Source organism: Mus caroli, chromosome 6, assembly GCF_900094665.2.
Source record: "Mus caroli chromosome 6, CAROLI_EIJ_v1.1, whole genome shotgun sequence".
In the NCBI taxonomy this organism is placed as follows: domain Eukaryota; kingdom Metazoa; phylum Chordata; class Mammalia; order Rodentia; family Muridae; genus Mus; species Mus caroli.
Genome location: NC_034575.1, coordinates 23,674,777 through 23,688,557, shown reverse-complemented (window position 1 = coordinate 23,688,557; position 13,781 = coordinate 23,674,777). Strand labels below are relative to the sequence as shown.

Here is a 13,781-nt window from a genome sequence, read left to right as displayed (position 1 = left end):
GGGGAAAAAGTCAAAGGCAACACAGAAGGGCCCAGGGGACCCAGGCTCCCAGTCAGACTTGATTCTCACTTGTCTGGTACCTCCTCTAGGGTGTTTTAAGTTAAATTAAGAGTTTGTTGATGGAACTGTTTGTTCTGTTGTCATGAATAATAGCTGGGACTGACAGCTATTAGAGAAGGGACAGAAGGAGACAGAAGCTAGGCCTCCTCTTCACCCAGCCCCAACAGAGCTTAAGCTCAGGAGCTCAGTGGGGTATTTATAGCTGCCTTTAAATTTACCCAACTCGCCATAGAGAGAGGTAATGGGGCGCCCTTTACTGCTGCTAGTGGTGATTGTCCTAACATTCTTTAATTAGCAAAAAGCGTTGGCACAGCCACTTTCAAAGCATTTGATCTCACTGTCCTGGTGTTCTCTATTTCAGGCTCAACAGTCTGCACTCCCTTAGCAGAAAATGCACTTTAGCAAAACCGAAACTGACAGGCACATGCAGATGTGAGTGCAGATGTGAGTGCAGGTGTGTCTGTACACCTGTGTCCACATTGCAACTCACTCTGCACATCCACAACCGTCAGAAACCTGCACGCCTTTATGCTGCCTCCATAAAACTGCCTCTCAGGAGTCTCTCAGCAGGAGTTAGGAAAGTCAAAAGTGAGAACTGGACATCTTGACATCACTAGGATCCTCTTTATTTTTCTTGTATTAAAAAAACAAAACAAACAAATTATAAACTACCTTTTCAGAGATGATCATGGAGCAGAGTTAGGACTAATGGGGTCCATGGAACAAGGGGTCCAAGCTCTTCTCCTCAGGCCTAAGAACAGTTTTACTACTGAGGAGAAGAGCTGGGAAGGAAGGAAGGAAGGAAGGAAGGAAGGAAGGAAGGAAGGAAGGAAGGAAGGAAGGAAGGAAGGAAGGGCCAATGTTGTGCTTCCATGGGGGAATGCGATGAACACATAAACAAATTCACAAACATAGTCATCTGTGGAAATGGTACAAAGTAAACAAAGCTAAAGCTGGTGAATGTGATTAAGACGGCCAGTAGTTACTTTCAGTCTCTGTTGGGAGACCTGCTCAAGAAGCTAGACCAAGGATGTGGGAAAGAGCAATCTATGCTGAAGACAGAGCAAAATCCCAAGGGAGAGAATCAATTTAAGAATATTCCACAATATGATGACCAGTGTAACTGTCACACTAGGAGTATGGAGGGGTTTGATAAATGTCAGGACTGAGGTTGAAGGAAAGGGATAAAGGCTGAGGAGCTGTGGTAGGCATTTCCATTGCTATTCAATTTATGAGGAAAATGGAACATTTTAAGTAAACCAATAACATAATCTGATGTAAAGTCACCACGATCACTTTAGTTGCTGTGGAGAATAGATTACAAACAGTACAGGTTTTTACTAATCTAACAGAGATTACCTTAGCAGTTCTAAATATATGTTCTGGGGTCATGTGAGATGTTGACAAACTAGTACACTAATATTAACTGCTAGATGTGGTGGCACCTGCCAGGCAGATCTTTTCATGTTCGAGGCCAGCCTTATCTACGCAGTGAGTTCTAGGGCATCCAGGGTTATAGAGTGAGATCATGTCTCAGAATTACATTAACTGTTAGAAATAGAAAAACCACTTTATGAATGAAGAATTAGAAGTTCTAAATTAGGAGCAATGCCAAGAGTAAGTGATTCTAAATAATAAAAAGATAACAGAAAGAATTCACTCAAAAATTGACTAGACAAAACTTTTTTTTCTATATAGTAGCTTCCATACTAAAAACAATAAATGTGTCAGACAGAGGTGGCATATGACTTTAATCCCAGCATTCCAGAGGCAGGATCATGTGGATCTAGAGTGAGTTCCAGGACAGCTAGAGCTACACAGAGAAACCCTGCTTCAAAATCAATCAACCAACCAATCAATCAATCAATCAATCAGTATAAAGCAAACAAAAACAATACATACTATTATTAGTGTTTGCTGAGACCAGTCATGAATTCCAAAATTTCCTTGTACTCCAATAAGATAAAAGAAGTTGACTACCTTACACAGGAAGAATCTGAAGCTTAAGGATTTACACATACACAGTACACAGAAAGCCTGTCTGAGACTCAGGTTCAAGTTTGTCTGATTGCAGAGATTCCTCATGGTCACCACTGAGCTCTAACACTTGATGGCATGTACATGTACACACTGCATGAAATCTTGTAGACTGCAGTTAGGGTACATGAGTGGCTTCAACAGATACATCACATGCGCATCTGTGAAGCAATTAATTTTAGGTGTGGAACCCTGATTCACAACCTAGTTTGCACGGATTATCCTGGTGGGCCCTAAATTCAACCAGAAGTGTCCCTCTAAATTACAGACAGGAAAGAAGAAACTGAGACAGTGTGACCATGGAGGCAGAGCCTAAGGGGACACATTGACAAGACAAGGGCTGCCTCCAGAAGTCAAGGCCACTCAAGATTCTTCAAGGAGCAAAGCCTTACTAGACTAAGAGCTTTGAGCTCCTAAATCTCCAAGAGAATTTGATGGCTGAAGTCACTATTATATGGAAATGTTTTTATGGCAGCCAAAGAAATTAAGTCACTCTGCCGGGCATGGTGGCGCATGCCTTTAATCCCAGCACCTGGGAGGCAGAGGCAGGCAGATTTTTGAGTTTGAGGCCAGCCTGGTCTACAAAGTGAGTTCCAGGACAGCCAGGGCTACACAGAGAAACCCTGTCTCGAAAACCAAAAAAAAAAAAAAAAAAAAAAAAAAAAAAAAAGAAAGAAAGAAAAAAAAAAAAACCACACAAGAAATTAAGACATTCATTACTTCTGTAACCATAACAAAACTTCTTAAGTCCACATATGAACTAGTGAATCTAATGGTTTCTTAGCTCAGTGCTGTATGTGTTTACAGCCTAAGTACCTATCAACAACCAGAAAATGTTAGTAAAGTTATTATTCTATATACAGGTTATTAAAGAAAGCAAACCATTGGGCCTGTATGGGTCAGTGTATCTGCAAAGGGGGAAGGGGTGTTCATAGGTGTTCTACTGGACATCTTTGATTGCTGGCTCTTATGTGTGACTGTGGCTAGAATGGCACCCCAAACTTACTTTCTCAAGAAAGGAAGAGCCAGCTAGCAGGCAGGAAGCCTGTCTTCACTCCAGCCCAAAGGTACCACCAGCCCTGGTGAAACTAGTCTCAGTAGAGAAAGAAGCCTTTGTATTCTGTCTAGGTCCATGTAATTTCCCTCCCCCTCCCTTTCTTTTTCTCTAGACAGGGTCTCATATATCCCAGGCTGGCTTCAAAGTTGCTATGAAGGATGACTGTGAACTCCTGAATGCTGGGGTTATAGGTGTGCTCTATCATGGCCAGTTAATGCAGTGCTTTTGATAGACTTGAGCTATATCATAAGCCCAGCTCTCTGTAATGGTTATCAGCTACCTTGTCTTATTTCAGATGAAGTTTTAGAAAATGGCTCTTGCTAGGCTCTATGGAGTGCCTCAACCCTGCCACCTTCAATCCTGGGGACAGAATCCAAGGGACTGGAAATGCCATGCTGGAGATCTACTACAAAGCTATCATCCCAGCCCACTTTGACTTCTTCCTCCACCTCCTCCTCCTTTTTTTTTTTTAAAGATTTATTTATTTTATATGAGTACACTGTCACTTTCTTCAGACACACCAGAAAAGGGCATCAGACCCCATTACAGATGGTTGTGAGCCACCATGTGATTGCTGGGAATTGAACTCAGGACCCCTGGAAGAGCAATCTTAACCACTGAGCCATCTCTCCAGCTTGAATTCCTCCTTCTTTAGTTTAAAACTTTCCCTTCACTTTCTTTAAAAGAGCAGAGATTTCTAGAGAAAACAACTTTCAGAGCATCTGTGTTGCCCTGGACCATCCACTCAAGGAAGAAATACATTCTGTTGATGACTGTGGGCAATCACAGCAGAGCCTCACTAGGGGATCAGAGGCAGTAAGGGAGCCTCCTCTAAGAGGAACAGAATCTTCAGTGGCCAGGTGACTCCAGAGAAGAAGCTCAGTCACTGCAATGGACAGGAGGCCATGAGTACTCCTACATGGAACATATCTTACATTTTTTTTATCATTGCAAATTCACCAACTAATACCTTTCCTTGACTCTTTGGAGAACAATTTTTATATTATTTTTCCTTCTTTATCCCTGTCTCTCAAATCTCTTCCTTTTCTTGCCCTTACTCTGATTCTGTTCTTGTTGGACCTCCCCAGAAGGAACCCAAAAGCATATTAGAAGCAAGATGGTACCCTGCTGTTGCTTGCAAACCCCATGAGGCGTTATGGACATCTAGTGGCTGCTGAGGATAATGCCTCAGGGACAGACATATTTGCAAAGTAGGGAGTGGGCCAGCCTTGCAGCCCTGGGTTCCTCTACATGAACATTCCTTTGACTTATCAGAATCCCAAGTCATATGGAATGGCATATTAACACTATCAAAACTCCACCTTTACCCCCAAAACAGTAAGCATAGAACATGTCTGCTCACAAAGAACACAGAGCAAGCATTTGATAATATCTTCAAGCCCAGGCTTTAAAGGCCAATTAGCCACATATCAGCATATTGATAGAAGGAACTCCGAGGAACAGACTTTGATATTAACTAGTCATGTGACTTTAGGAAAGTTACCATGCCTTTCTGAGTTTCCTTAACATCAGTAAAGTGAGAGGCCAAGTCAGTATGATCTCTCTCTTAAGGATTCTTTAAAAATGAACATGCTGTGATCTGTGATCAGCTCTATTCCAGTCCTGTGGATGTTTATACTAAACTGAAGGGAACATTCTCTCCTCAACTCCACAGCCTAATTCCAAGGCTAGGCTACAATCTCAAAGGATCAGCCTTCTTCCCAAAGCTGCCTGTCTGAAAAGGAGGGAAAGTCATGGACTCTGAGAAGTAAATGAAACTTTCTAGCCCATCTCCTTGATTTCATAAATCAAGGCATACTTCATTATACATTCTATCTAATCAGAAACAACAAGCAGAACGCAGGCCTCCCAAGTTCAGTACAAGGCCCATTCTTCAAAACTGAGCTGCTGACCCAGGCTCTGGCCAGCCTCTTGAACACATCTTTAGCATTCTTTTAACAGTGCCTATGTGAAACTGCCCATGTTCTCAGTCCACTGCAGTGTTCCTTCTTATTTAAATGTGAACTGCCCTCTCTTATTTCTTAGTGGTACCACTACAGACCCAGGCACCAGCCAGAACTACTAGTTGTGAGGGGCAAAATACCAGAGGGAAGTCAGTGAGATGCTGGAAGACAGCTTCAGGTCAGGAGGACTGTGAACTGACAGCCTCTTCTTTACTCTACTCTGTGGGTTCCAGGAATTTCTGTGGCCTAGCTGGCCCATAAAGGGTAAAGCAGTCCCATGTAGCACTCCACTGAATTTGGGAACATTTGCTCTAATCAGCATCGACCACATTTACTACGAGATTATCTTGTTCCTATGTAGTGATTTAATCCAACTCAGCCCACCCTCCCTCCCATCTACCTTCACAATGTGGGGGCAGCAGCTGAACAGATGGGGCCCCAGTTGCCTACACAAGCAGGAAACCAGTTCAGGCAGAGCCCCTCTTCCTGAAAGGAGAGAGAGGCACCATACTCTAGTGTGCCACCCATTCCCTAGTGATACCCACCCCCAATATCCCCAATAACACAACACTTTCCCTGCTTAGTCGCAGCTGGGTCAACGACAGACGCTTTCCTCACAGTTTCCTGGTGTACCAGGCTCACATTTCCTGGGCCCACAAAACAGTGACATCCTTCTTACACATGGGCTTTAATGAGGAATTCAAAGGATTGGGGGCACATGCCTGGAATTACGAGTTGAAAGGTTGAGGCTGGAGGATCGCCATGAATTCAAGGCCAGTCTAGGCTTTAAAACAAAATCCTGTCTCCAAGGGGAAAGCCACTGCAGAGTCAACTGGAATTAGACCTTAGCATGAGCGTAGGACTTACCTCAGTTTCTTATTTCTCCCCCTGATCTCTCATCACAAGTGATACGTTTGTAGGATTGGCTTTCTTAGTCCTTTCTCTCATGCTCTTTCTGATTTCTCATATACCCTTGACTGAATGTTCAGTCTCTCCCCAACCTTGCCTCCACCATTGGCCTGGGCAGTAGATACAGTGGATATTCTGTTAGGGATGAACTCACTGGTCTCATGAATTGAAGACTGACTTGAAAAGCTGACTGTCACTATCTGGCACAAGTGCTTCACCTGGAAAATGGAGACAACAGGGGGCAGTCACTTCACCAGAGCAGTCACAGGTACATTCTTAGTATGGTGGGCACACAAACACCCTAACGAGGACTGGCGAGTGGAGGTGAAGTCTGACTCATTACTCTGTAAGAACACTCTGTGGGATCATGCCCTGACACCAAGCTGTGCGGGGCCTGTCAGGGTTCAAATCCTGGTGCTACAACTTAGTATATGTGGGACTCTAGTCACACACTTTATTCTACCCGTTCATAAAATGAATCATAAAGAAAGGGCTCAAAAATATCATGCTAATGTTTTTCCTTGACAGCAAATATAAACGTCAAGGTCTTGGTAAAGGACAGGAATACAAAACTGCGGACATTGGAATTTTCTAGGACTTGAAGAAGGTTTAGGTTTTGAAGAAGCAGATAGTACTGAGATTACGGCTGTGGTAGAGTTCAGGAAGTTGGGAAATCCTGGGGTCCTCATCCATAAGTAACAGCCCAGTGGGAACAATGGGGTTAAACAACACACTTGTTAGATAACAGGCAGAGGCTGAGAGGATCCCCAGGTATTCTACTGGACCTACAGCACAGTGCTAATCTATAGATTGTTTCACCCTCACATGGTTGAGAAAAGAGGTTCTTTTATGGAGGAAATGAGTTGGCAAATGCTGACCTATGCTTTTACAATAGCCTGTCAAAGCAGGGACCAGAACTCCCCTTTCAGCAAGCTGCTAAGGGACTCCCAGAGAGAGGCTGGTGCAGCTCCAGGGGCAGAAGGCATAAATTACCTTACTGGTCCCTGCATACAGGGGAGGGGAAGGGGGCATCTGAGAGGCAAGGCTGCAGGCAGCTCCCGAATGAATGAAGGCTGCTGCACCATGGGTTTTTGGAACTCACCTCAATCCTCCCCAGGTTGTCATTCCCCCACTCCTTGAATTTGGTCTTTCTTTCCACTGTTTCCGCCCCCACAGCCCTCATTAAGAAAACTATCATTTAAAGCCCTAGTTACTGTGGGAGAGGGGAGGGGGCAAGAAAGTGTTTGAGGGAGGGGACTGGAAGGACAGGCACAGAGTAAGGCGAAGCATAGACTCGATGGTCTTCTGACTCAACGCAGCCCTTGCGTGGATTCGGCTGCCTGCCCCTAGGTCCCCACCATCCTGCAGATCCAAACTCTGGCCGCGCAGCCAGGCACCCCGTCAGCATTCAGCGGGGGTGCGGATGACGCGGGCGCTCGTAGGAGGCCGGCCAACTGCTGCAGCCCCACCGAGGGCCGCCGCACCCGAGCCCCTGAGCCCAGCAGTCCACGGCTGTAGGTTGCTGGGTGGCTAGGGTGGGGGCCGCGCAGTCTCCGCTGCAGCCCCGCACCGCTCCAGCCTATCAGCGGCCAACCAGCCACTCGCTCCGACCTGACCAAAATAGATGCGAACGCCTGCGACTAGCGCGCAGCCCCTCACTTGACGCTCACTCCGACTCGCTCGCCCGCTTGCCCGCTTGGGCCGCTCCGATCGTCTAGAGGGGGCGGGGAGGAAGCTGCCGGGGAGGGGGGAGGGGGGTGGGGAAAAAGAAGGAAGGAAGGTAGGAAGGAAGGAAGGAAGGAAGGAAGGAAGGAAGGAAGGAAGGCAGGCAGGCAGGCAGCCCTCCGCGACTCGGGGCTGCGCGGCGCGGGCCGGAGCGCGCTGGAAGGCGCGGCGTTAACCCCTTGAGGGCAAGCGGCAGAGGGAGAGCGGTGTTAATACATAAGAGCACTGCATCACGCTAATCTTCTCCCTAGAACAGTATGCGTCAGCAGTACATTCACGTTCTGACTGAAGGACAAAAGGATGAGAGAGCAGTCTGCGTGGCTGCCGCCTGCAACACCGCGAGCCCGGCGCGAGGAGGAGACGGTGGGCGCCGAGCGCAGGGGCCCCGCTGCTGCCACCGCCGCCGCCGCCGCTAGCCAGCGGGGACCATGTTCACCGGCTTCGGAGCGTTTCCCGCAGCCGCTACCCCCACTGCTCACGCTGCCGTCGCCAGCGCTCTGGCCGCTGCAGCAGCCCGCTGGCAGCTCCGCTGCTGAAGGCTCCGGGAGCCCCAGCGGCGAACTCGCACTCTCCGCACAAAGCCGGGGCCGGCGGCGCGCCGGGAGCCCAGCAGTGGCGGGCGGCGGCGGGCGCTTGCGCGCTGCCGGGGGCTGCGGCCGCCGCCGCTGCCGGACCCGCGCCCGCCCCCGGACTCCCTGAAGGGGCCTGCGGTGCGGGCGCGACCGCGGGCACTGCGCGCTCCTCCGTTCGCGGACTGGGTCCCAGCACCACGTCCACGCCGCTACCCCTCTGAGGCTGGACGGATTACCGCTCCCCGTGCCAGCAGACGGCGGAACTGGAGAACTGAGCCCAGTTTTTGTCTTTTTTAACCCTTCCGAGAAGAGGCGAAGAGAAAAGGGGGTGTGTGCCTAGGGAGGGCGAAGGCGCCGCGAACACCTCTTAACTCTCGCAGCCCCGCGAGCTCACGACTGCAATCAGCTGCCGCCAGCTCCGGGCGGCCAACACTGGGAAAGCAGAGTGGAGAGCAGCGCAGCAACCAGCGAGCGCGGCCTGGGCGGCTTCGGGAGCGCCCCCGCACCCCCATCCCCCGCGGCGGCCCAGGGAGAGGGCTCGGGGCCCCGAAGACACACTTTGGCGATGAAGCGCCTTCTCCCGCGGCTGGAACAAGCTGGTGCCAGGGTCCAAGGACAAAGCAGGGAAGCGCTGGTGGCGCCGCTCCTCGGGCTCTCGGGGGGGCATGCACCTGCATAGCCCGCCGGGCCTTGGCTCTCCCTGGCGCGCCTCAACTCCGCGGCTTCGCCGGCTCCGGATTTACTAGAAGCCATTTTGTCTCCCCCACCCCTCCCCTCCCCTCCCCTCTGCCCTCCCTGCCCCCACTACTTCCCCCTTTGTTAATTAAAACTAAAGTCAGAATGGGAACGATGAGCCCAGCTCTCGTGGAGAAAGCTTAAGGACACAGCGCTAATTCTTTCCTGCTTTCCTTCCGAGGTAGGTGACAGGGAATTGGGTGGGGATGGTCGAGACGTGGGAGAGAGTCTTAGCTTTCTATGGGTTGGCCTTGAGGGTGGGCTGGTAGATGAGGGGCCGCTCTGTAGTTTTGCAGGGTTTTTCTAGGCCGATCTGCTTGTCTCTAATCGCCCCCTCCCCACCTCCTTCTCCAGATGGAAAGAGGAGCTCCTAGCTCACTTAAGCCGGGGTAAGGCTGGTTCTCTTTTCCAAGCCAAAATCCCAGGCGATGGTGAATTATGAACGTGCCACACCATGAAGCTCTTGTGGCAGGTAACTGTGCACCACACCTGGAATGCCGTCCTGCTTCCCGTCGTCTACCTCACGGCGCAAGTGTGGATTCTGTGTGCAGCCATCGCTGCTGCCGCTTCAGCCGGGCCCCAAAACTGCCCCTCCGTCTGTTCCTGCAGTAACCAGTTCAGCAAGGTGGTGTGCACCCGCCGGGGACTCTCTGAGGTCCCACAGGGTATTCCTTCTAACACCCGGTATCTTAACCTCATGGAAAACAACATCCAGATGATTCAGGCCGACACCTTCAGGCACCTCCATCACCTGGAGGTCCTGCAGCTGGGCAGGAACTCCATCAGGCAGATAGAGGTGGGGGCCTTCAATGGCCTCGCTAGTCTCAACACCCTGGAACTGTTCGACAACTGGCTGACAGTCATCCCCAGTGGGGCCTTTGAGTACCTGTCCAAACTGCGGGAGCTCTGGCTTCGAAACAACCCCATTGAGAGCATCCCTTCTTATGCCTTCAACCGGGTGCCCTCCCTCATGCGTCTGGACTTGGGGGAACTCAAGAAGCTGGAGTATATCTCTGAGGGGGCTTTTGAGGGGCTGTTCAACCTCAAGTACCTGAACTTGGGCATGTGCAACATTAAGGATATGCCCAATCTTACACCCCTGGTGGGGCTCGAGGAGCTCGAGATGTCAGGGAACCACTTTCCTGAGATCAGGCCTGGGTCCTTCCATGGCCTAAGCTCCCTCAAAAAACTGTGGGTGATGAACTCACAGGTCAGCCTGATTGAGCGGAATGCTTTTGATGGACTGGCTTCCCTCGTGGAACTCAACTTAGCCCACAATAACCTCTCATCTTTGCCCCATGACCTCTTCACGCCCCTGAGATACCTGGTGGAGTTGCACCTACACCACAATCCTTGGAACTGTGATTGTGATATTCTGTGGCTGGCTTGGTGGCTTCGGGAGTATATACCCACCAATTCCACCTGCTGTGGCCGCTGTCATGCTCCCATGCACATGCGAGGCCGCTACCTGGTAGAGGTGGACCAGGCTGCCTTTCAGTGCTCTGCCCCTTTCATCATGGATGCACCCCGGGACCTCAATATCTCTGAGGATCGGATGGCAGAACTGAAGTGTCGGACTCCCCCTATGTCCTCTGTGAAGTGGTTGCTGCCCAATGGGACAGTGCTCAGCCACGCCTCCCAGCACCCCCGGATCTCTGTTCTCAATGATGGCACCTTGAACTTTTCTCGTGTGCTGCTCATAGACACTGGAGTATACACATGCATGGTGACCAATGTGGCAGGCAACTCCAATGCCTCGGCCTACCTCAATGTGAGCTCGGCCGAGCTCAACACCCCCAACTTCAGCTTCTTCACCACTGTAACAGTGGAAACCACAGAGATATCACCTGAGGACATAACACGGAAGTACAAGCCTGTTCCCACCACATCCACTGGTTACCAGCCGGCATATACCACCTCTACCACGGTGCTCATTCAGACCACCCGTGTGCCCAAGCAGGTGCCAGTACCCTCCACAGATACCACTGACAAGATGCAGACCAGCCTGGATGAAGTCATGAAGACCACCAAGATCATCATTGGCTGCTTTGTGGCAGTGACTCTCCTAGCTGCTGCCATGTTGATTGTCTTCTATAAACTTCGCAAGCGGCACCAGCAGCGGAGTACAGTCACAGCTGCCAGGACAGTAGAGATTATCCAGGTGGATGAAGACATCCCAGCAGCAGCATCTGCAGCAGCAACAGCAGCTCCGTCCGGTGTATCAGGTGAGGGGGCAGTAGTGTTGCCCACAATACATGACCATATTAACTACAACACCTACAAACCAGCACATGGGGCCCACTGGACAGAAAACAGCCTGGGGAACTCTCTGCACCCCACAGTCACCACTATCTCTGAACCTTATATAATTCAGACCCATACCAAGGACAAGGTACAGGAAACTCAAATATGACTCCCCCTCCCTCAAAAACTTATAAATGCAATAGAATGCACAAAAAAGAGCAACTTTTGTACAGAGTGGGGAGAGACTTTTTCTTGTATATGCTTATATATTAAATCTATGGGCTGGTTAAAAAAGATTATATTAAAATTTAAAAACAAAAAAAATCAAAACAAAACTATTTTCTAACTTGTAAGTTCTATTTAAAGGGGGAGGGAAGGGATTCTTGGCAATGTTGTGGGTAGGAGCCTCAAGTCAACTGCTGTAAGGTGGAAACTGCTAAGACAAAACTAACTAAAACAACCAACACCACTAAAGTGGCAGGGTGTGGGCTGCTGGGGGCAGGAAGAATAGCCTGCATCTGTCAATTTCTAGAAGATGCTTTACAGGATCTAGGAATACCATTTCTATAGACATCTTTCTTAAGCTGAGAGCTGTCTTTACAGATCTATCTTATTAAACAAAATAATTTTAAAAAGCATCACAAATTTGTACTGTGCCAAAAGGTTGAGAGGTGATTTTTTCCCCCCTACAGAGACAATGGGGAAGATAGATCTGTAAATGTATTTTAGGTAGGAAAACCACCAAAATTCCAACTAATCCTTCCAGGGGTTGTTTTTTTGTACGTGTGCACAAATCATCTGGGTTTGTGCCTTCAGACTGGCATGTGTCTCCCCTGACAGTGCTTCAGGACAGCTTGGAAGGAAGGGAGCTGGCGTAGCTCTCCATCAAATGCTTTCACATTGCACCAGATTCCTGCAGTTGGGCATAACCCACTCTGCAAGGCATGTGTCTATTCAGGGTTTCCCGGGAGGAGGAGGCGGCCTGAAGGGGGTGCGGCCAGCCCCGGGAGGAAGGGAAGCAGAGCAGCAGCAGCAGAGGGAATGATTCACAGGAGGCCATAAATCAGCATTGTGCAGTGGCCACCTGTTGTTCCGGGTATCTGACAAATGATTGTAGACAATGATGACATTTTATGATTTTTCAAAAAAGATCTTGCTTGTTTTGAGGTGGAAAAGGAGGATCGGCTGGGGATGGGGACTTGGGGGAGTGGAAGCTTTTCTCTTGCTTAGGATTTGGTGACTATACTAAATGCTGATTCATTAGCGATTATTGCAGCTGATGCCAACTAGTTGTGGTGAGAGAGTGGGGGCAGAACATGAGTAGAGAGGGGAAAGGAGAGCTAAAAAGGGCACAGGCTCAATTTAAAGAAGCCTTTGCCAACCAGGATGTTACAAGAAAACTGACAAGGGGAACACACAAATGAGCTGGGCATGAAATTCTGTTGAATGGGCACCATGGGGGAAGCTTCCCTCCCCTAGGCCTACCTCCAGTAGTTACAAGCAAGGGCAAGATCTCTTATTCTGGTCCATTTAATGATGTAACTTTCAGTTATTATTTTAGCTTTAAGAGAAAATTAAGGGTTCAGATTTGAAAGGGGGTGGTATGGGTGGGAGATGCCAACAAAAGAACACTGATTGTAATGTGAGAAAAGTGTATTTTTGTATTTTAATAAATATTGTTCAATTTTTAATTCAATGTCCCCAAAGGGTTAAATTGAATAAGATTCTGAACCTATACATACAGTCTTATACACACTGACCGAGTCATTTATATTTAAATGAAGGGGGTGGGGGGGGAGGGAAGAGGCTTGATGTGGGGAGGGAGACAATGTTAAATTTAAAGTGTGGGAAAATGCTAAAAGCTGTCAACCACCTTTCTTTAGTTTAAATAAATGCACCCCAACTCCAGTGCATCTTCCACAAGCTAAGTGTGTTAGTCCCTGGCTTTGTTGGGGATATAACCAAATTCCCCATGCCCTGGAAAAAAGCAGGGGAAATGGGTCAGCCTCAGCTCCTGGGACCTGGCCAGAAGTGAACCGCCACCTCAGCAGATCCCGATGGTCAGGCAGTACCAGACCAACCAGAGGACCCTGGGAGGCTTGGATTTAAGAGGGCCTCAGTAATGTAGTTTGGCTGCAAATCCCCACAAGCAGTGCTGCTGAATAGTCTGATATGTTTGGAGGAGGTGGGGCTCTGGCTCTTGAGGTTCACAGAGCAATGACTCCCAGGGAGGTTCCATGAACAAGGACCTCATGTTTCTTCAGCGCATATTTATACTAATGCAGGGAATGAGGACTGAGTGGGTGTGATCTATCTGGCACTGAAAAGGGAAAGAGGCAGGCAGCACTTTGCAGCAGTTGGCTAAGAAATGGCCAATTTTGAATCTTCCTAGGTATACAGATCATTCCTGGCTATCAGTGCCTATGGCAGCACATACACACTGGGATGCACTTAAAACACAGGCAACAGTGGCTGGTT

General features: G+C 48.9%; 2 protein-coding genes across 2 annotated transcripts in view; one reads left to right on the top strand and one right to left on the bottom strand.

Moving 5' to 3' along the window:
* Nucleotides 1-13,781, bottom strand: part of Snd1 (staphylococcal nuclease and tudor domain containing 1) — a 404,539-nt gene that overhangs the window by 48,707 nt on the left and 342,051 nt on the right. The window lies entirely within an intron of this gene.
* On the top strand, nt 8,416-12,994 carry Lrrc4 (leucine rich repeat containing 4). The gene is made up of 2 exons (XM_021164224.2): nt 8,416-9,240; nt 9,414-12,994. The coding sequence occupies exon 2, from the start codon at nt 9,514-9,516 to the stop codon at nt 11,470-11,472; it is 1,959 nt and encodes a 652-aa protein (XP_021019883.1). The 5' UTR covers nt 8,416-9,240; nt 9,414-9,513; the 3' UTR covers nt 11,473-12,994.

Excerpts from the sequence above, each read along its gene's own strand:
- Lrrc4 (XM_021164224.2), top strand. The coding sequence starts at position 9,514 with ATGAAGCTCTTGTGGCAGGTAACTGTGCACCACACCTGGAATGCCGTC.